General features: G+C 41.5%; 1 protein-coding gene across 2 annotated transcripts in view; it reads right to left on the reverse strand.

Moving 5' to 3' along the window:
- LOC146811211 (uncharacterized) overlaps positions 1-23,974 on the reverse strand; it is a 74,008-nt gene that overhangs the window by 31,133 nt on the left and 18,901 nt on the right. Inside the window, exons 4-11 of one of the 2 annotated variants that reach the window (XM_085618240.1) lie at positions 22,896-22,961; positions 22,518-22,583; positions 21,959-22,012; positions 16,815-16,856; positions 12,697-12,771; positions 10,121-10,186; positions 5,589-5,621; positions 2,095-2,127 (exon numbers count right to left, since the gene is read on the reverse strand). In XM_085618240.1, the coding sequence (XP_085474366.1) occupies positions 2,095-2,127; positions 5,589-5,621; positions 10,121-10,186; positions 12,697-12,771; positions 16,815-16,856; positions 21,959-22,012; positions 22,518-22,583; positions 22,896-22,961 (435 nt within the window). The remainder of the gene's footprint in view (positions 1-2,094; positions 2,128-5,588; positions 5,622-10,120; positions 10,187-12,696; positions 12,772-16,814; positions 16,857-21,958; positions 22,013-22,517; positions 22,584-22,895; positions 22,962-23,974) is intronic. The other variant, XM_085618241.1, reaches the window with a different exon arrangement.

A 23,974-nucleotide genomic window follows, 5' to 3' on the forward strand; every position in this document is an offset into this window, starting at 1 on the left:
CATGCTCAACATAGGACTGCAAATACATTTCTGAAAGGGGCATGTTTAAATGTCAGGATATGAAGGCAACTCGTAAGCATAAACATACAAATGTATATTCGAGACCTTGATGAATTCGGCGATTCTGACCATCACACACTTTTACATGAATGTGTAATGTAATAAGAAAAGTTAAGGGTTGTGTTTTCTAAATTTAAGTCTTAATAAAAGTGCTAGGACTGGACCAAAATGACCACATTATTGTCTGTTTAATTATTCCCTCACAAGCAGAATGCCCATACTGAATAATATGTAATGCAAAAGGTTGAGACTAATACAATGTTTTGCAAAAGCATGCAGTTTAATGCACTTTACATAATTGACTTTAAATAATAATGAAATCCTTATGCAAGCACCAAAATGAATGATGTGACTTCTAGACTTTTGTTCTCAGTATTGATGTGCGCATAACAGAGGACTTTGGGCCTAATTTAGAATTTGGCAAATGGTATAGTCTGTCACAAATGTGACCGATATCTTGCCTACCATATTACAAATGCCATTGAACATGTTGTACGATAGCCGACTGAAAAGGCAGTCCCTTCAGGATCTCCTGGTCTCTGGATCATCGTTCTGGCATGGATCACAATGCAGCCCCTCCATCTAGCCACGCATGTTCCGGAGTTGAGTGAGACTATCGCTCGATCTCCCATGGCAGACAGTGGAGCCCAGGATCATGGAATGGGGCATTACAGCAAGAACAATACAACAACAAAGGAGAGGGGTAATGCAGGAGACCACCATCTTGGCGGTGAAGCTCACTCCAGCGGGAGGGTGGTGTGCTTTGTGGCCCGGCCTGGGCTTGTCTGACGTGTGCTCCCGGGTCCGCTGATGTGCTCCCCCATGCCCAGTAACCAGTACATAGAAGGCTGCTGAGCACCATCGGGTGTTTAGGGAGGCTGCTGCTGATCTTTGGCCTTGTGACTCCGGGTCCAATGCCAATGCACTGCTGTGCCCAGCCAACTGGTACCAAGGACTCTATTTTGGCTGACATGGAGGCCCCAACACAGTGCCAAAGGTGAGCCGGTGTGCCGGTGGCCCCCTCTAACTTGGACATCCCTGCGACCCAAACCACTCTGACGCTACCCCTCCCACATCTCAAACCCCAGTCTATGTGCTGGGTTCAGCAAAACTGAAGCAAACTTCTGTACCCCCATCGACACCCTACAGGCCCCCGGGCATCTCTGCTGCTGCCTTGGAGAGGTTTTGGCAAACGGGACTACGGTTGTGAAAGACATCTGAACTTCACCAGCTCTAGGATTCCTCCAGGAATGCAGCCCATGAGTGCAACAGCCCCTAAAGGCCTGCCTGAATGTGCCCTTCAAGAACTCCAGCAATGGGCAGATCATGCTCTGTAAAAATGTGATATATATTTGTCCAACCCTAATCGCTTCAACTCTTCTTAAAATGTAATCATGGGTGAATTTGAATCTTGCATATATGTAACTGTAGTAGACATTTGTACTTACTACCATTATTACGTGAGTTTGGATTTTTTTGTTTCGTATATTTTATGTTATTCGAGTACTCTGAAGTCCTTATATAATGTAACTGATTCTATTGTAAAGCACTCTGACACCTTCGGGTAAAGTTTGAGCTATATAAAAACGCATAAATAAATCAATCAAATGTGACAGATATGTGACAGATATCCTTTCCTCTTATTACACGTGCCTTTGGATATAAAGTACTTGTAATAGGGTGGACAAGACATTAGTCACATTTGTGAAGCAGTAGCCTGGCCGCCGAACTCTAATTGAGGCCTTAACCACTAGAGTTGAGTTTAAAACTCATTGTACAGAATGGACAATATTGGAGAGACTTCGGAGCAGGTGGTCGATATTCCTCACTTTCTTAATAATAATTGCAGAGGTATATTTCTTACCATGTAAAATTGTTTTAAACCAATTATTCAACTGTACATAGTGTGCGTGTGTGTGTGTGGATGCATGTGTGTAGAGGGGTTCAAGGAGGGCTAGTACTCGGAGGTGTTGCAACGCATATAAATGAGAGAGTTTGTGACAAATTATTTTTTAAATTAGAGACTGATCTTACCACAAGGCCTCCTGCTGCATTAAGAATGCCTCCCTTCAGGAAAGAAACAAGAAACAATTAAAGAGGGAAACCTTTCACCTCACCACACAGAAATATGAAACTGCATATGAATAGCATTTTCAGCATTAGAACCAGGCAAGTTTAGAACAATAATGGACAAAGACAATAGAATTAGAAGGTTTAAAGGACATTTTTACAAAATGATGACAATGTAAATGTCAACACGAAATGTTGGGATGTATACTTGTATTTTTAATGATGCTCATGTCTTCCTTCTCCATGGAGCTAAACTGGTAGAGATTCTAAAGAAGGATCCTAACACCATTGAAATATTGCATCCAAGCCCCTAAGCTTTCCTGCAATGATGCTGCCCAAAACATTCTACCAACTTGCAGGTATATTCACACCATATAATATCTGTAGGGGCAAACCCTATGTGTTTAAACAGACAGAACTAATATCATGTGGCAGTGTTGCTTTACTCTCTCTCTCTCTCTCTCTCTATCTCTGGGTATATATATATATACATATATACATGAATATATATATAGTTATGGGTTGTGGCCATGACAATACCTGCACTTTAACCTTTCTATGTTTCAATGATTTTCTTGGGAAAATATATAACATCTAATCTTTTTGGGAGGGTATAGCTCCCCCTCTCCCACCTCATTTGTTTTAACCCTCTCCATCTTTCTACCTATAATCGAGGAATGTGTGTGTGTGTGTGCATGTATATATATACATATATGTATATATATGAATATATATATGCAAAGAATGTAAAAATCAAAGGTTAAAGCTTAGTTACAGTTAAGAAAACTATATTTAACCTTTCTTTTCTATGTTCCAATGTTTTTGCAGTTTAACTTTTGTTTGTATAGAAACAAAAGATTAAATACAGTTTTCTCAACTGTAACTAAGCTTTAACCTTTGATATATATATATATATATATATATATATATATATATATATATATACATATATATATATTCACTTAAAAAACCATAGGTTTCACACACGTTATAGTTAGGAATTAGCATTTAAAAAACCTTGCAAATTCACTTAAAAAACCATAGGTTTCACACAGGTTATAGTTAGGTGGACATTTCCCTCGTAAAAAACCAATGAAATTCCCCCGTTATAGTTAGTTCAGATAACTATAACTCGCACGCCCGCAATCCACTGCTGATGACGTCAGATATTACATCACTGATGACAAATGTGTCTTTCTGAAAAATAAATATTTGTAATATATGTATAGCTAAAGATTAATGGAAGAAGACATGGGTAAATAAGTGTCTAAATACAGTGATATAATATCTGGCATCATCAGCAGTGGATTGCGGGCGTGCGAATTACAGTTATCTGAACTAACTATAACGGGGGAATTTTTCCGAGGGAAATGTCCACCTAACTATAACCTGTGTGAAACCTATAGTTTTTTAAGTGAATTTGCAAGGTTTTTTAAATGCTAATTCCTAACTATAACGTGTGTGAAACCTATGGTTTTTTAAGTGAATATATAAATATGTATATATATATATATATATATATATATATATATATATATATATATATATATATATATTATATATATATATATGTATATCTCAAAGGTTAAAGCTTAGTTACAGTTAAGAAAACTGTCTTTAATCTTTTGTTTCTATACAAACAAAAGTTAAACTGCAAAAACATTGGAACATAGAAAAGAAAGGTTAAATATAGTTTTCTTAACTGTAACTAAGCTTTAACCTTTAATTTTTACATTCTTTGCATATATATATTCATATATATACATATATGTATATATATACATGCACACACACACACACACATTCCTCGATTATAGGTAGAAAGATGGAGAGGGTTAAAACAAATGAGGTGGGAGAGGGGGAGTTGTACCCTCCCAAAAAGATTAGATGTTATATATTTTCCCAAGAAAATCATTGAAACATAGAAAGGTTAAAGTGCAGGTATTGTCATGGCCACAACCCATAACTAACAGAATAGTCATACAAACAATAACATGCACACCACTAACAATGCGTATGAATCCACAATATTTATGTCAATAAATAATATCTCATACAAACAAAATGTAATTAAATAACATATAATCAAATCAATAAATGATTTTTCATTCATAGTTGCTCCTGTCAGAGTGTGGGGGGTGGACAAGTGACATGTAATCTCATCTATACTGTGGTTTACCACCATTGAAATTACATCTTTCTTATTTAGGGTGAGCTCATGAGCATGGCATTTGGTTTTTAAGTTAAGGTTTGCATATAAAAGTGCCTGCAAGTGTCTGAAAAACAACACATTAGCGCTCTATTAAACGATGAATGATTAAATTATTTACTGAACATCAGTAACATTTCAACCGGAAACATTCACAAAAATAGCGGTATCAAAGCACAGAGCAGTGGGGATGAGGTGTATATCCTAAAATATTCAACAGCTAGTGATGGGTACATTATACCAGTAGTCTAGATAGCACTGGAGAAGACATCATTAAATAAACATTCACAGATTAGGACGTTGTATCTGGGGAGTGTACTTTGTAACTGATTAATTTCCCAGTTAATGGTAAAAGAATGAATCACAATCTTTCAGCAAATTAATGTGCATTTTCCCCAAATATGAGTACATAATTATTAAGGGAAGCCTGATTCACAAACATCAACGTTAAAAAATATGATGTGGGTTCTCAGATCTTTTTGTTGTTACATGTTAGGTATACAGCCCAGATTTAGTCACACAAAAGTGAGACAAACTCAGCACAAAGTATTGTGCTATACTTTACTTTCCAACTCAAATAATGATTTGCATTGGAATGTTGCCTAAAATTACACGTTGTGCTTCTTTGCATCAAGAGGATTTACCATGGGTGGTACATTGGAATTCCCATGCAACCGTCTATGAGTTTTGACACAGCTCCTTTCGTACTAACATTTGTAGACAAGTATTTGTGCCAAAACTTTATGCGTCTTCTAGGCCTGCGTGAAAGTCACAGGAACAGACATTATTACCACTCTGCAAGTATTCTGCACCGTACAGCACACATAGGAAGCTGGAACAGTATTACAGCATGGTTTTTGTACTGGAAGGGTCCCTTTCCAGTACATAAACTGTGCTTGACAGAACCCCCTTGCACTGTGATGCAAGGGTGTGAGCTTTGACGGATGGCAGTCCAAAGTGAGCCAGTGTGGGGTGAGAGGAGAACACTGCCATATCTCAGTATACATGGTGCTCTTCTGTTCTCCTCTTTCAGTCAATGCAGCCACACTGCTCTGCATGAAAGGTTAGTAAATCCGGCCTGTGATGAATACCTAACACTTAATGAAACACAAATGTGCCCAGGAGAGGAAGTGCATTTTTATCAGAAAGCCTTACTGAGAAGATTTAAACATTTATAAAGTGATTCTGTCTGTGCAGGCAAACAGTAAACGTCATCATAAATTGGTTCAAACAATAAAGTGAACTTTACCACAAGACCTCCAGCTATTCCTGCAATTCCTCCCTGAAAAGAAGAGAGAACATTAATTAGAAGTACAGGATTTCAAAGAGAAAAGCCCTTACACAGTCATAGCCGGTTATGGAAAAGGCACAGAGACAGATTCAGAAATTACAAATAGTGTAAGCCTTTTTCAGGTGAACAAGATTTTAAAAAATACACAAAGCAAGGCTCTTTAAACCAAATGAAAAATCAATGGCCTTGAGGCAAAGAGGAATTTATGTCACAAGAGACCAATGCGCTTTTATTCCTGAATGATGCAAGAAAAATATATGTCTAAGTATGGAGGATTTAAGACTACTGATGACCCAGTAGCTCTTTGGCACTGGATTGCCAGGTCAAAAGTTTCAAAAAGCAGAGTCTCCAAAGGCGCCACTCCCTGAAACCTAACATCACCCCATCTCTAAATGAAGCAGAGGAATGGCATGTGTGGAGGGATGGTCGCCCTGCTGATTTATGGGGAGGCTCCTGCTCTGCCAAATCCTGAACAAGCCCCTTGGTCTCTCACTTTATGTCTATTCCTCTCCAGTATATATACCACTCTCTCTCCCTTTTCTACACCATCCAACTCTAAATGAAGTCTTAAATGAAGATCCCAGTGGCCCATCCTCTACCTGGGTCGTGAACACTACCATAATCTTCTACTTGTTAAAGGAACCTGAAATGTATTTCCCAATTAAGGCCCAGATGTACAAACACTTGGCATCAGGCTTGTGTTACTTTTGTAGCGCAAACTCCAAGCAAAGCATTCAGGTGGTATCTGCAATCTAACGCAAAGACCGATTTTTGTTGAATTGTAACCTACAGTAACACAGAGCTTAGCAATGGGCTGTCTTGCATTTATTTAGGTCAAGGGTGTGTGTCATGGGTGGCGCATGGGCATTCCCACGCAACCACCTGTATTTTTTTGCCTCAAATCCCTATCTACAAAGAATTATAGACAGGGATTTTCACCCAAATTCTGCACCTCCTCAAGGCAGGTTTAACGAGAAGAAATGTTTTCATTTCTCCATGTTTCTCCCATTTTGCATGTGTCCTGCATTGTACAGCACTCATGCAAAGTGGGAAACGCCTTAAAGCATAGTGATCCGGAAGAGAGCGCTTATAGTATAACACCTATGCTTTCCACAATGCAGAAACCCTTGCACTATTTCACAAGGGTGTCTGCATAGGGGAATGGCAGCTTTAAGTGCACCAACGTAGGGAGAGAGTAGAACAGCGTCATGTCTTAGAAAAATTGTCACTGTTCTGCTCTCTGCCCTCCATGCAGAGCAACTTTTCTGCTGCCATGCGTAACTTAAGTGATATGTAAATCAGGGCCTAGTTGTATATCACAGAGCAAAATAAAAAGTCACAAAATATTATTGTAGGAAGGTTGGATCTGACTGTATGGTTACCCCCACTTTTTGCCTGGTGTTTTTCTGGTTTTTGACTAGGCTGACTGGGATCCTGCTAGCCAGGACCCCAGTCTATCTGCTTTCTCCCTAAAATTGCAATGCATGTACTTTGGCACACTCCATATTGGATACTTGGGTAACCTTATAAGTCCCTAGTATATGGTCCCCATGTACACAGGGCATAGGCACCCCAGAGGCCTCCCATGGGCTGAAGCATGTATTATGCCACCCATGAGAGACCATGCAAAATGGAACTACAGGTCTGCTACTGCAACGTGTGTAAGCTGGTGCTTATACCACTTACCTTAGACATAGGTTCACTATATCTATTTGTCACTACACTTAAAATGTATAAGTCACTCCTATAGCAGGCCTTAACAATCCTGAAGGCAGGATGCTGTGTTTTATGTGAGAGAGTGGCCCTGCATGAGCAGAGCCTCTCTGCAGCCTTCGTGGACCATTCTCCCGTGTTGTCTGTGACTCAGCCGGACACATAGGTAGAGTTGCATTATGACCTCATGGTAAATGCTATCTCGAAAACAGCTGCATAGAAACATATCGTGTTTGGTATCAAACACCTTGGAATCATATCACAACACCAGTAACTGGTGTGGGAGGTATGATTCTACCATTCTGAAGTGACCTTCGTGGGGTCACTGGTCTAAACGGTGCCAGCCTTCTCGACCCGGACACCACAAAATAGAAGCTGCCAACCAGAGACATATTATTGCCCTCCTGCTGCTGAGCCAAGCTCGAGAAGAGGAAGGCAGCACAATAGGCATCCTGTCACAGGGAGGTGTAACCATCTCCCAAACAGGATTTAGTGTATGAGGCTGGGTGGGTGCACTCTGAGAGTGTCTGAAAGTCTGCACTTGTGCCACATTTGGTGTCCCTATGCATAGTCCAGCTCAAACCAGTTCTGGGAGCCATTGGTTCCTGCGCTGGCATGAATCTGGACAAAGGACATGGGTATAACCACCCCTGTGTCCTGCACCTCCCTTAGGAGGGTCCCCTGTATCTGTCCAACCCTCTCCCCTGGGTACAAAAGGGCTTACCTGGCTGTAAGATTTTAGATTTTACGTGGACAAGTTTCTACAAGAAGAAACCACTGACATTCAACAGTCTGGACACCTTGGACATCGCTGGACCCCGACTGGGCTCAACTTTGTCACCCTTTCCGTCCGAAGCTTAGTTTGTGCGTTTGCTACATCCAGGCTCCGTGCAGGACCTGTGGTGCACTTAAGACAACTGAAGAATCTCCCTTGGAGTGAAGGAGTCACTCCCCTGCATTCGCAGGCACCGAACCCCAACTGACTGGTCTGCTGCTCATGAGCTCCTGTGGAAGATTTCAGCAACACAGGAGATAGGTTTCCAAAGGTCCATGAGGTCGATCTGCCCTCTCATCAAGTTTGAGGCCAACATCTCTCGTAGGGACTGCATTACCCAAACCCCTGTGCACCGCGTCCATTTGCAGTTGCATATGCTTGTTGGCAATTCCTGAGCTTGTGCATTGGACTCCTTGTAGTCCTCACCCTGAGCAGTATTTGCACCTAAGGACTCTGGCCTCCTCGCACCAAGTGCTCCGTGGGTTGGTACTTTGCATTCTTGTTCGTGGTCCCCTCGCGACTTCTGGTCATTAGGCCTATGGGTCCTTCTTAAGGTCATCTTGATTTTTCATGGGCTTTCCTGGTTGCTCCAGACATGCCCTGACTCCCCATTGTTTGGTGAGTCCCCTGGACTTTGCTGGTCTGCACCGTAACCTGTTTAACCTTCCTGCATGGGTGGCTTTTGCCAAGGATTGTTGGTGCTCCCGCCGGACACCGACCCCCCAATTCGACACCGAATTGGACCTTCTACGTTCTTTGCCGCTGCCAAGGCTTGTTGGTGCTCCCACCGGACACTGACCCCTCAGTACTCGACATCCTTCGTGCGACAGCTGGCCTCCTTCTCCTGGTCATCCTAGACGGCTCCGGGTCCTCGCAACTGAAGAGTCAAGATCACAGTCAACACACCTGAAGCACCCGACATCGGTGGGCATTTGTCTACCGAGCCCCTGGTCACTCCAAAGTGACCCGGACTCTGTCCCCTCTGCTTTCAGGCTCTTCCCATCTAGAATCCACGTTTGGATTCCACCGGACTCTTTTCGTACTTCCAGCAGCAGCATTTCTTTGTTGAGGATCCGAATCAAAGGATTTCATAGGTTTAAATAGGTTTTGTATAAATAATTTAAGGACAACAATTAAGCCCTAGCAAGATACAATCTCCCTAACAGAAGGTTTCTAGTGTACCAGTCCTTCTGAGTGGCATTGGACATTTTTTAGTACTCAATGAGCTTGATATTTGGTAAAATCTCATGTTTGAATTTTGAATTATGTAGCATCTTTTTTTGCTTCGTACCTACCAAAACCGTACCTGGTGCCATCTGACATAAATATATTTTCCAAAATATTGTTAACATAAATATCACCCCATTAAACTTAATAATAGAAAAGCTACTCTTAATCAGACATTATTTTTTCAAACTTATTTAGGACAACATATTTATGCAGACGATATACTGGCATACTACAGCCTGGTTCATTTGGTCTTGTGCCAATCCATTCAGTGATTATAATATTGTTAACCAGAGTGAATCCATTCTGTGCTATAGATACATGCTCTGAAAATACATTAAAAAAATTAAATTCCCAGAAATAGATTTGCAGCAAACAAATAAGTTACTATATAGTTATGGTAAGAAAAAATGCTGCATTGCTTGCTGAAGTTCATCTACTCGTTTCATAATCTAGGTTGGACTGTTGCAGTGGACAGGGGTGAATCTTATGCATATTTACTTGGAATTTGAAAAAATATGTTATGATCAGACGAATGACTGATAGTGAAGCTTTGGTGTGATTGGGTTTGAGCACTCTACATTTTGTAGTGTGAAGAGTATCTCAGATGATGAGAAGTGGAGGTACATAGGAGTCATATGAAAATCACCTCTTGGCACTTAGTTCTCACTTCTGCCAGAATCCACTAGAAAATGTTTGCCTTTCTATCTTTCGATGTTTAAATTAGTAGGCATTGAACAGACAGGAATGTATGTATTAAAGAAAGAGCTTTTACCAATATTCCGGTCAAACATAGGCCAATTTCACCAGCAGCAAGTCCAAGGCCATGCAAAACTCCACCCTGTAAGAGGACAGAAGAAAATAAGCCACAGACACCTTCTAGTAGAAGTAGACCAGGCCACACAAACAACATATATTTGAACATTCAGATTGGTAAACTGGCTCCAAATCCCACAATTGCCTGTTACATCTATGGGGCAGATTTTCTCACAAAAGTTACACAAAATGTGTTTTGTGCTGGAAAGTTGGCTGAAACTAATATCCATTGATTTGCGGCAAGGGGGATAATCCATGGATAGTACAAGGTTGTTTCCATGCAACCACCCACAGTTATTCATGCAAAACCTCATCTCCTAACAATAGTAGCCAAAGTTTTGCACCAAAAAAAAATGAATCTTTGAGGCAAGTGTAAAAAGAAGAAACATTTATATTTCTCTAAACTTTTCCAACTTTGCATATGTGCTGCAGACACATCCAAAGTTAGGAAAAGTTTTAAAGTTTGTCTAGGAACAGTATTTTGCAATAGAAGGGTACTCTTCCAGTACAAAACCTGTGCTAGACATGATGCAGAAAACTTTGTAATAAGGTGCAAGGGTGTGTGTATGTGGCGCTAGGGAACTTAAATGTGCACCAGTGCTAGGGGAGAGCAGGATATTTTAGAAGATATGGTGGTTTTCTGCTCTCCTCCTCTCTCGCAACACAGCCAGCAACTTTGGTTGCTGCACTGCATTCGTGACATCTTTGTAAATCTGAGCCTATGTACCTTCTAAGAACGAGGACTTGCACTGTCTGCAACACGTTTAAAAGCATGAAATGCAGTCATTGTTGTCAGATCTCTCATATACAGGCTACTTCGCCACAATGAACAGATCTGTGATTATGTTGTTAGTCACGTTCTTAGACACACTGATAATTCATTAGAGTCACTTAGCAGTCATTTCTTGGTTTGGTATCAATGATTATGGCCCTCTTAAAACACTTATGAGATTCTGTGCTCACATCTGTTTGCTAATCCTAATTTCTAGACTCACATTTGCAGAGCCTCCGTAATCACGAGAGATACCACTGTCTGAGGAAATATGAATACCACAGAGCTCAGTTTATCCTCTTTGCAGTATTACCTCCCAAACCACAATGTGCAGCTTGAAATGTGAGATAAAAGTTTAATATGTGGCATGTTCTCACATCTTGCATTGTATAATTTAGAGTGTTGCTCTTTTTCTCCACTCAGCATTTGCCAGATTTTGTCTGATGAAATTTGTTTTGGAATTTTTCACAACGTGTAACACAATATGGGAGCAAACTGCCATGTGCACTCAAATCCAGGTAACCAAGGCACTTCCAGCAGTGTCGCCTGCCATTTTCTCCAACAACACAATAAATATATGTCTCTGTCAGACCTGGACTGCAAAGTGGATCTGTATTACATTTATAATAGGTATTCTCTACATACCATGTTCTAAATACATGTATTTTTATATTGACATATATTTCATGTTAACATTAAACTCTGTTGGCATGTGTATCTAGACCTGTATAACTCTAATGATGTTTGCAACATGTTCTGAAACCTTTCAGAGTTTGAAACAAGATGAAGAAGACATCATGGACCTGATCAAAGTACTGGCTATATTCCTCTTTGTTCAACTACCAGTTGTATGACAAAATTCCAATGGCAACGAGGGATCCATCTTCCAGCAAGTGGGCTCTGCTTTCAAGAGCTCTGATGAAGATGGCTTTGATAGGCCACCCCCCCTATAGTCTAGTGATTCAGCAACGTATCCCAATGTTTCAAGGTTTCTCTAAGTAGTACTGCAATATTTACAAGTGGTTTGCACTGGAATATGCCTCCTATTGGCAAGTAGGTTCCGTAGGTTACTCCTCCATCTTAATGTGTGTTGGATTTACTGTTTCCTTTTGGTGAATTCATCTAACACCCATTTAATAGTTGTACAACTAAATATTAAAGCTCAGAATATCGAGATACAAGAATACTGTGGACAAACATCGTAGACCAAAATATCAAAAGTTAGTACACACAGCAGACGCATAGATTTACTATTCCCAACTTCACAGCTACATACCAGGAAGATGTATTTATCACAAAGGAACATATGCATGGAGTTAGGTACAGAAAATATATACTCACCTTTGGATAATTTGGATTCAATGTTTTATCCTCGAGATTTGTACACTATGAATATTCTGGCTTTGCTAATCAGAGGGCATACCTGTCTAATTGTTATTGATGTGCATAAGAATGTTTGCCTTTCTACGCAGACTGAATGAAAGCCTAAGCTATGTGAAGTAGTTTGCTGAGTGGTGGGTGGCAAGCAACCTAACTTTTATGGTGAGAAATATACACTCAATGTTGGCAGGTGTCCGGCTGACAGGTGGTAGAGAAACTTTACGATCTGCATCTTGTTGTAAAGTTCAGATATCACACTAAAAGGTTATCATGCATTAAGTGTATTGAAGAGTTTGTAAATGTAATGCAAAAACAAGTTTTATAAGTAGAGTTAATCAGGAAATTATCAAGCGCCATGTTTTTTTGTAAGAAAGTTAACCTACCAGTGCTCCTCCTAGACCAGCAAATAAACCATCGCAAGTACGTTCCACGTATGCAATGTCTCCATAATTTCCAGACTAAGAAAATTTTAGAGAAAGAGACATTATTGATTGTTAATTGATTACATTATTTTAATACCAGTTGAATAGATAGCCTTAAACATTTTTTTTAAAACATCACAACACAATGATCCTATGCTGCTTTGATGAAACATGGCTAAACATCTGTTTTCTTATTACACCCTCGTTATGAGAAGATGCAAGACCAAGGTAGGGCTTTCAAAATTAGGAACATACTGATTACACAGAGAGTGAACATTACATTTTGTACATCACCAAGATCATGAGCCAAAGATTTCTCTTTAGAAGAGTAACAGCAGTCATACCACATTGAAAGTTATTCAATAGGCAAATGAAAAAAATATAAAAATGAAAAGTCAGATGTATGTATTTAAAAATGTCGCAAGTGGTGGCACCTAGTGCTGTTAGAACTGAATCACTGATCAGAGAGAATAGAAAATAAGCATTGGCAAATCCAATAGGTCTGGCCTATTGTTAGGGGAAATGTTTGGTAACTATTTGCTGCGTTTGTGTCAGCCCCTGCTGTAATAGAAAATGTCATATAGAGAGAAGAGCCATTTTGTTGATTACACTGAGTTAGTAGAAGTAGGCTTTACTCTCAAACAAGAGTGTTATGAAAAGGAGCCAGAAGATGAAATTGACAATTTAACTGATAAAGTTAAAAGGTATAAATAATGAAATAGTGCATAGTATATATTTTTCACAAAAGACCAGCATTGTCATTGTATCTTTAAGAAAGCCTATGTGTGTGAATGTCTGTTATATCCTGCTAATGTTGATGCAATGCCAGTCTACCACCAGTGGAATGTTCATGTGATGATGCAGTCAGAATGTTGGGAATCTCCAGTGAGTAATGTCAGTTGACTGGGGCTGAGCTGCCTGCTGGCTGCTCCTGGTGGGGTCTTTATCTGATCTAGACTTGGTCTTTATTTGATCTTAATCTAATCTTCTTGTGATCCTGTACCATCTTCCAATAAACCTATTTAAATCATCACTACTGAATGGACCTGATTACTACAATGTCTTTACTATATAAAGAAAAAAGGTTGCAAATCCAACATGTTGGATTTGCAACCTTTTGCAATTAGTGAATGGCACTCTGTCCTTAGGGAAGGTATCAAACAACAAGCAACTCCATAATGAATAATCAATAAAATTTCCATTGAAATGCTGCCATTTCAGCAAAGTAAATACATTGGCATTTGTCTAATAACAGGACGACGCATCAGTCATTTCGAAAAGCTGTAAATGATAAAACACATATTGCTCACTATTTAGCAGTTTGGTAGTACAGGTAATATCGACCAACATGCATCACCTTTCTGTCTTGAGGTAGTATTTGTTTGTGATATGCTTAAACCTCAGTACCAAACCTAATATGTTTCAAGCGTTCTGATGTTTGATTTTTTGAGATACTGCTAACACATGTTATGGAGAATATATCACCTGCATATCCCCAGCAGTATTTATTTTCATTTTGCTGTAATGAACACTCAAGTTATTCAATCTTCTCTCCCTTCACAGTGAGTGCTTGAATCTGGCATTTTTGGAAATGCTGTCATCAGATCTAAACATTTCAAAAATGTCAGTTTAATGCGGAGTCTTTTACTTTCAATAGCCTTTGATTAAGGGACTGTGCTACATGCGGTCTCCCTATACATGGATGATGTCCTTCTTTACATACATGACATCCAACAGGGACTTGGGAGCATCAACTCAGTGCTTGAACAACTTAAGAATGCCTCAGGTCTGGGAGTGAACTGGGACAAGACTTGTCTTGCTCCATTGACACCGTAATGCCCTCCACAGCCCCACATGGCAGGACCCCACCAGGTGCACTGGGAACCATCCACGTTCCGCTACCTTGGCGGTCACATCTACCATGAAACCCATGATCTACGTGATGGCAATCTTACGAGGGCAATTACCACCTTGAGGCTACAGATATCCTTCTGCAGCATGCTATCCCTCATGGTGCAGGTGAGCTTCCCTCTCTAAGATGGTGATGCTCCCCATCTCCTGTATTACTTCCAGAACCTGCCGGTCACTGTACCACTCTCCACATTCCACACACTGCATGGTATGTTGGGCTGCCTTATCTGAAACAAACGGTGGAGACGGGTTGCAATGAGGTCGCTCCAGCTGCCTTTTGTGTTGGGGTGACTATGGGCTCCTAACTTCGAGCATTATTATCTTGTGGCGCCGTGGCCATCAAAATGGCGGGCGGTCAACATCTGGCTGAGCCGGCTCATCCTCACTGGGCCGAGCTGCTCAAATAATACATGAACTTCTGTTGCTGAATGGTAAACTCCCCCTGCATTCCAATACCCTATTGAGCTTCACTCCGACACATGTGCCATACATCAGAGTTAGATCTATAGGACCTTTTCAGGCATCTGCTCTGAAGTGAGAGGGTGGAACTTTGAGAGGTGGGAGTGGCAGTCACACTGGGCACCTTGTTTCACTAGGAAGATCTTGCACCCTTTCAGCACCTACACAAACATCATGAGAACCCCCCCCCCGCGATTACCTAGTGCACCGCACAACACTGGCTGAATTACAGCGGCTTTGGCATATTACAAGAACCTGAGACACATCCATTTTTCCACGCAGTCTATGTGAGGGATCACATGGTTCACATGTACGATGGCCTCTAGTTTTTGGGACTTGATGCAGCCTACAAAATTACACTGGGAACGAGACATTGGCTGTGAGAGCACTCCTAAAAATTTAGATAGGGCTCTCATCTAACCCCGTAACAATTTCAGCAATGCAAAGTTCCAATACATCCAGCTCAACATCTTACACTGGGCCTATTTTACCTCTGAGAGACTGCACCGCAGATGTGAAAGCGAGTCTGTGTGCCCCAGATGTGACTCCGGAAATTCAGATATGGCACATATGCTCTGGAACTGTCCAGAGGCACATTTATTATAAGGGGCGGTCTTAGATGCCTTGGCAGAGGTTACGGGTAGAGTGGATCTCAGCACCCTGGAGGTGGAATTATTGTGGATTTTCTTACATACGAGATAGAGAAGCCCAACACTCCGATTCATAGACTTAGTCCTAATAATAACTAAACACGCAACTGCCATGAACAGGAAAGGTGCCCACCTTCCGAACATGTCCTACTGGTATTTGGCAATCTTAAAATGGAGTAAAGCTGAGTCCACAGCGCTGTGCAGGGAGGAGCTGAGGGGCCTATGAAGGGTCCCAATCATGCAGGAGTGGGATATTTTTGTGTGTGAGTTACAGGTCCACTTTGAGGGGACCAGGGAAAGGGTGTCCAACAGTGAGTCATGACTCTGTTCCCCCACTCTTTCTTTGCTCCCAAAGCCAGGCATGGAGTGCCCCACCACCTTGGTTCATTCCCCCTTCTGAGTGTAGCTGAAGTGGTGCTGGAACGCTGTGCATGTGCCTGCTGTGGGTGATAACAGAACTAAATATAAATTGCCAGACATAGGCCCCTCTGCATAGGAGACACAGATCTTGACTCTGGAACTGTTAGTGCTGTGCCTGTTCAAACTGTTAACCATATCATTTGTCACGGTTACGTTAAAGAATAGACCAATGTCCCCTTCAGATGTTTCCTCTGCTATATGTGATAGAGTGACCTAATGGGACATTACACATTGATTATCTGAATCATTAAATGATACTGTATTATGTACAATGTGCATTGTGCTCATGGTAAAGCCTAATAAAAGCGTTCCTGAAAAAAAATCCAAGAGCATTTGATATTTTTTTTAAGGTGAATTTTGGTGTGTGCGTGGGGAAACAGCCTTTTTACCGCAACTGTTACAACGCATGCGATTACAACGCATGCTGGTGCAACGCAAAAGGTGTGCAGCAGTGGGTAGAAGGTGTTGGATGTAACGTCACATATTCGCACATGCAGGGGCATTACTAATGCCAAGCAAAGATAACTCAACTCTTACTTTAGTATCTCTCATCCCTACATGAAATGAATTTCGAAACATGCCACAACAGTGCAACTATTCCTAGATTAGCGATAGTAACATACAGGATGGCAAACTTACTTGAGCAATCCTCACTAGTTCCATGTAAATGTTGTAGTCATTCTGTAACAAAATAAAACATATTTTGAGCTTCAGGTTCAGACAATGGCGATTAGTTGGCACTTGCCTAATAATTGGACCAGTGGATGGTTTTACAGATTTGAGAAATTGTAATAGGCGATATGAAGGAACATAAAGCATGCATAACACATCAATCACATGATTACATGAACTACATTTTCTAATTTGATCATTAGAATAAACCAATCGAACAGAATGATGGATGGCAAAGGCATGTTATGTCAGTGAATACATTGCAATATTGGGAATCTACACATTTACCTAAATCCTGATTCACCAATTCACATGCGGCAGGAGGGGGTTGAGATAACCAATATATGGTCCATTCTTTTGTGGACTACAAAACAGAAGATGAGGTCAGGTATATGAGGCTGAATGTAAGGCCAGTGAGATGAGAATAATCAAAGAGCCCGCAAATAGATGTTGGTGGAACTAGGGCACCCTTTTAAAATTGATTAATAGTTAATACATTATCTCTTTCTTTCCTGCCTCATTCAGAGTGTAGGGAAAGCCAAATTACCTAATTTTGCAATCACCACCAGCTCTACAATCAAAAACTCTTTTTTTGTTGACTTCAAAAGGGCCATTCAATTTAGTGTGTGTCCTCCCAGTTCTGTTCCTACTAGTGTATTTTTTGCTGGGTCTGCCCTTTACTCCATTGCAGTTTCAGACAGAAAAGTTCAGAACTGTCCCATGCACACTGAAAGAAAAATAGAAGTATGTGAGGAAAATTAGTTATATTGTGTCTGAAGAAGAGAAATCTGTATCTGTAAATCTGTCTTAAAAAAATGTAAATGATGGCATGTATAAAATCGCAGTTATCAACACAGACAATTTTAAATTTGGTGGGCCTGCCACACTTGCTTGTGGTGCACCAGCAATATGGCCATGACCCTAACTCACAATTTAGACAGTCTTTGATTTAGATATGAGTCACCGGAAGTGGGAAATTTCTCAGCAATGAGATGCAGGTAGACAGGAAGTCAGGCCCTCACTGAAACTTACCCAAGGAGATGAAACTAAATTACTCATCATGTACAAATTGACAAAGGCTCCCCCAACTCAGGGAGCCATACATATGGTGGTGAGCTTGGCCGAACCAGGGATGTGGTGCATCATGACCTTTCTGGGGAAGGTCAGTGCAGGATTGGCTGACCGGTGGGGCTGTACCGGAAGCGTTCGGGTACTTCTGGGCCTGTCCCAGCAATTTTGTCAGCTTAGCCCATAAAAGGTGCTGAGAGGCGGCAAGTGGGTCTCTTTTTCCCACTGGCTGCCTTGGACAGGGTGCCACCTCTCTACCCCATGTGCTTGGAACCCAGAGTATTGCCCGCATGTTTCTTTGTTTCTCTGTTTCTTTGTTTTAGGTTCCTGCGGGCCAACGCTGATTACTGCCAGCACTATGGTAAAGGTCTCGAATATCCTTTTTCAGAATCTTCACATCCAACTTGGCAGCCAAGGTCCAGCAAATGCCTCCGGGAGCCACAGGGGCTTGAGAGCCATTTCCCGCCCTACCCAAGTGCAATTGCGGTATTCCAGTACTCAGTGGTGGCTCCGGTGGGCACTTCTAGGCTATGGGGGTGAGGGGGCACTGGGGGTTTTTGGGGTTCCTTTGTTTGCGTTGTTGCACCAGTATCATTCATTACTTGGTTTTGTCTGCCTTGGTCTAACTGGAATTCAGGTGAAGCGCTCCAATGCATTTGGCCGAGTTTTCACTAATGTAGTTAGTCCGGCAAGAGAAATTGATAAGGCTATTTTGTGGCTGAGTGGTTTGTATCAAGCAAACAAGCAAGGGCTCATGCACGTAGGTATCCAACTACAGAGCACACCTTAAATATGGGAATGGTCTCAAATATCCCCTTTTTAAATATTTACATTTCATCCAGTCTCTGTGAAAGGTGAAAATTCAATTAGGACCATTTATTGATGGCATCAACAGGAAGAAACCGCAAGCGGGAGCACTGCTAAGTCAGCCTTTGCCAGCAAGTCCCACAAGCTTATGCTTTCCTAGACACATTCCACACCCCTGCCACTCCCAGCACAGGAAAAAAGGCTCTTCTCCAACCGAAAGGGCAGACTTGCTTTGTGTTGGTTGTCTGCAAGCCTGGTTGGCACGAGGAGGAGTCTCCTGAGATGGTGCGAGTGGGGTCAGCCATCGTTCCCAGTCCAAACCATGTGCACAATAGAATGGGTAAGTTGGTTAAGCCAGCTGGGGGGTTATCTATATCCCAGAGTGCATCAAGGGTGGGCGGTTGGTTCTCGAAGGATGGGGTACACGGCCCTGAGGAAGGTAACAAAATATTCTTTAGGACTTGGTGGCATGGCTAGGACATGTCCAATGCAATTTGTTTGGGGGGAGGCCAGATAGCAGGTAAACTATACTGGCCTGTGGCTTGTGAGGTCAGGATTGGTTAGACATTTATGCTCTATATAAGGTATCCTTTTCTTTTTACACCAAAATAAGAACAGCATCACAGGACCCTCCAAGGAGTGCTGGCAGCGAGTTCAAAGGAAGTTACAGGGGCACAGGGGGTTGGGGGTGGCCTTTGACATGCTGTCCTCACCTGTCATCCACCCCTGCAGGCACACTGGGCGCAACCTAGCACAGGCCCTTGGAGAGGCAAATGATGTGTGTAGGAGGTGTCCAAGAGAGGTGTCCTAGTGGGCAGATGGGCCCCCTGCACAGGAGTATCCTGGTAAGGGAGATCCTTGTGTGAGGTCCTCCCATAAGGAGGCACTCACCCAGGTGCAGCTTTGATTGGACACGGGATGTTAAAAGGAAAGGACACTGGGGCCAGATATGATCTCACCCAAAAATGAATTTTGAGGATGCAATGGAACGGAAATGTAGTTATGGATAAGAAATAAATGTACTAGTGTCTTTGTTAAGGCTAGGCATTGATTCCTGTAAACCAACTGTACAAATGTTTGTTACTGTGCATAAAGTAAAATGTGTTTTTTGTCTCGTTTATATGTGTAAATAAATATGGTCAGGGATGTATGACCCCAAACCCAAAAAGAAGGAGCTTGCTTGTGTTTTGACAAATGTCAGAGGTTGTTGGAGTTGAGGAGGAGGGGTCAGTCAACCAGGAGGCATCGGCGATACCAAGCCATAGTAAATGCGGCCTAAAACTACAAAAGATAGAAACTTTAGAAACACAATCTATTTTGGAAAGTCTGTAGTTGGAAAAAGAACTTTGTGCAACAAAGGGAAAAGGTGAAAGCAAAGAGGCAAAAGGCTGCTTTCAAGATGCAGAGGAAAACCACATTTGTGGATGAGGAGTACTGATGAGCACAACTAGAAATTCAAAGTGAAGGATGGATGCAGAGGAGACTGTGGAGACCAACAAAGAGAGTAAGAAGAACAATGTTGAAAGAAATCAGGGACATGTGCAACGGTAACAAAGTTTAAAAGTAGGAAAACATATTTTACACTTCAATGCCAAGGTAATAGGCTCAGTGACAAGGTGAACAATTGGAATTACAGCAGGAAAAGATGCTCAAAAGTAGAACACCAAGAGGGGATGAGAAAAACTTGTGAGGTGAAGACAGAAACTGCACTCTTTACCAAAAGGTCCTAAAAAGAGTGAAGGAATATGTCACAGAGGGAATAGTGATGGTAAAGAAATGCAAAGGGATTACAAAGTAAGGACAGAGAGAATGTATTTTTATTTTTTATTCTTGGTGTAGTAATTTCAAGTTTAAGTGATTGTTGCATATGAGTGTGAACTATGTGTGGTAAAAAGATGTGCACAAGAAGCCAGGGATGATCCTTATTCACGGGATGATGTCCCCCTCGAAAGGCATACTCCCCATCAGAAGATTATCTGTCAACTCCTTTATGATTTGTCATAGGCATCAATTTTCGTGGTGATGCATGAATTTTCCTCATCTTCGTATTGTGTGAGCTTTTTGTAATATAAGGGCATTATTAGAACAGGGATAGAACCCATGAGAGGCAAAAACAATAAATCGTTGAAATTAGTGGTTACCATCCTCTCCTTGCAGGACAGACAAAGGTTTATCTTACGTGTCCAGCATAGATTTCGGAGGCCTGATCGATGCGAAATTTTAAGAATATATACGTGTCAGATAAATTCACATAGAATGAATCAAAGCCCTTGGCTGACCATGGTCAGAGAAGTTTTAAGGCATCAGCAAAGTGGGCAATTGCCAGGGCCCCCACCGTCCAAGGGGCTCCTCGGAAAGTGGACTTTCTCTCAATTCCACCTACTTCTCTGTATTAACCTCTCACCTTCTTCTCTGTATACCCCTACCCCTAGCCCTACCTCTATCTCGGTCTCTCTCAAACCAGTGCCATATTAAGGTTGGTTGAGCTGAGGACAGGACATATTTAACAAACTTGTTGTGATCGATTTACTGAAAGTTCAATTTATGATTAAGTATTGTTTGGCATCATCTGTGGTTGAATTATTAGAATTAGGTAATAAAATTCAAAGTTGTTATGAACAGGGGCCTTTCCATGTCATTTATTTACACTTCAATAATGGGTTTAACTAAATCACCTGTGTTGATTGGTAATCAAACACCATGCAAACAAAATGCACATGAAATGATGCAATGTATACAAATCTCTGGATTATGCCTGAACACATATGTGCAGACCCACATGGTCCACATTCAATGGATGATCTTTTCCACTTTGGCTCAGACCCTTTCTAATTCTGCCTCCAGTTCGTAATGGTCTTAATTGCATTATCTATTGACCTCCTGAAAATGCCATGGGAACTTGCATAAAGTTTCATAAAATTAACATCAAGCTACCCTGTGCGAAAATTGATTATGTGGGCAAATGTTGAGTTTAAAAGACATGGAAGATATCAGTTAGGGGACTGATTAGAAAAAGTCCCCTAAAGAAAAAATAATGCAAAAGTTTGCTCTAGTAAAATTTGAAAAACGTCATATATTTTGCTGATGTAAAACAGTTTGCATAGGTCTAGTCATACCTGCAGGATCTCAAGTCTGCACCCAATAGGCTTCAACTATATTCAGTAACTGAGGCCTGAATCAATTGACCTATCACAGTGGTTTAAAATAGGGTAGCCCTAGAGCAAGAAAACTCTTACCTGATTAAGGAACAGCTGTTGGGTAGAGAGTCCACAGCTGGCTGCAGTAGTTTCCTGAGGGTAAAGAGAACTTGGTTTGTAGTAAATATATATTCTTGAAGACATCATCCACACTGATAACCCAGCTGTCAGTGATACATCACTTTTTCAGGAACACATGTGCAGTAAAAGGTGCACTCAACCGGATGCGTGACTTGGTAATACCCTTCCTGTAAGACATTCTTTTCTGACTTGGCTCAGACAAGCAGGTTTACGTCCCTGTAAATCTCATCTGGGTTTTATATTATGTGGAAGATATAGCAACAATGTGTGGATTTAAGGACACAATGAGTTCAAGCTCCTTCCCCCTAACGCTAGACCTGCCCTGTGCCTGACTGTCGACATGCATCACTGGCATCGTTGAAAAACCCCTTGCGCAGTACCTGCCACCCCCGTGTGTCCTCTCCTCGACAAACAGTAGTGGCTGCTTCTTCTACTCAGATACACAACATACACTAGTTGAGTCTCAGAGTCAAATATCACACACAAAATATCATGACATTAAAATTGTTATCATTACCACAAATCTGATGCTGTTTTCTACAATAAATTTATAGGATTCTGCTTTCTTGTTCACAGGCCCATTCTGAAAGAAACAAAGATCAGATAGTTACTTCAGTATTTGCCTGTAAAGTGTTGAGGTGGGTAGGTTTTCGGTGATGTACTGTGTGCCAAGTGGCTCTGTGTGAGGAAGGAAGTTGCAGGGGCCTTCATGTGATGGATATAGGAGGGACACCAGCCTGGTCGTTTGTAAATGAGCTACCCTGGTGTAAAACCAGAGCACAGGTGCATCAACGCATTACCTTCCCATCCCCCTCTCATTGCAACAGAGCACCTTCAGCCACCCTCACCCCCGCGTATTGGATTTGGTGTTAAAGTAAGATGCAGAGACTCTTACCCGGACTGCATTGTAGAGGCAGACAGACCCTTGGAATAAATAGGCAAACATCTGTGCTTGATCCTTCTGCAAGACAGTTTAGGAATAAGTCAGTACATTCCTAGATCAAAAAGCAATTTTATAAATATCCATCTGAAGCCTAATTTGAATAATTATACTCAGTCTTTTCAACTTTGCCACAAACACCAGGACCTAGGTTAAATAAAAATTACTCCTGGCAGTAAAATACTGTTCTGCTGAAATTAGTACTGAGCAAAGGTGTAAGTACTTTTTGGGGAAATTACTGACAGACAGTAAATACTACAATCAACTGCATAGGTTTTGCCATTGTTTTAACAGTTATTAAATGAACTAGGAATGAAATTAAGCAAAATACAAAAAATCTAAATTTCAGGACCACTTCAGAGCAAAACACGCATCCATTTTTAGGTCTCGCGAGCCAAAGGCTCGAAGAGACATTTTATATCTGGGCTTTTCAAAGTGCTGCCGTGGCCTAAAGCTACAGTGCATGTGCGCGGGCGCGCGCACCGCGCTTACTTTCACTTTCGCGCCCGCACGGCCGCTTTGATCGCGATCACTTTCAATTTCGCGGCCGCAGGGCCGCTGTGCTGCGCAGACCCAGCCTCCTCTGCCGGCACACCCACAACTGGCAACATTACTAGCGCTTGTTTTTGTTTATTTCCAAATATACACATTTCATGCAAATCGCACATTTTTGGCAAAAAAAAGCAGTTGGAATCCGTATTCATGTATGCGTCCAAGAACACACAATCCTGGATTCCCAACACACCAGTTCAAAGGCGAACTCACTGAACCAATTATAGAAATGCGTGGCTGCCGAAATGCATTTTATATGCTTTGGCATATTTTCCATTAGAAGTTGTCGGCGAACTGAGAGTGCGTATTATCTATCGCTCTGTAGTTTCACTGCAAGTATTCATTTGGTGATCAATTTCGCCGCCTAGTACTACGAACCGTAGAGCTATGTTGTTTGAGCGGTCTGTGGTAATAGTCTTTCTGATAGAAGTGGTGTGCGCGCCCCCCCCTGCTGTTCTTTCAGTCCGTTAAAGATGAGTCCA

This window comes from Triturus cristatus, chromosome 7 (genome assembly GCF_964204655.1).
Source record: "Triturus cristatus chromosome 7, aTriCri1.1, whole genome shotgun sequence".
NCBI lineage: Eukaryota > Metazoa > Chordata > Amphibia > Caudata > Salamandridae > Triturus > Triturus cristatus.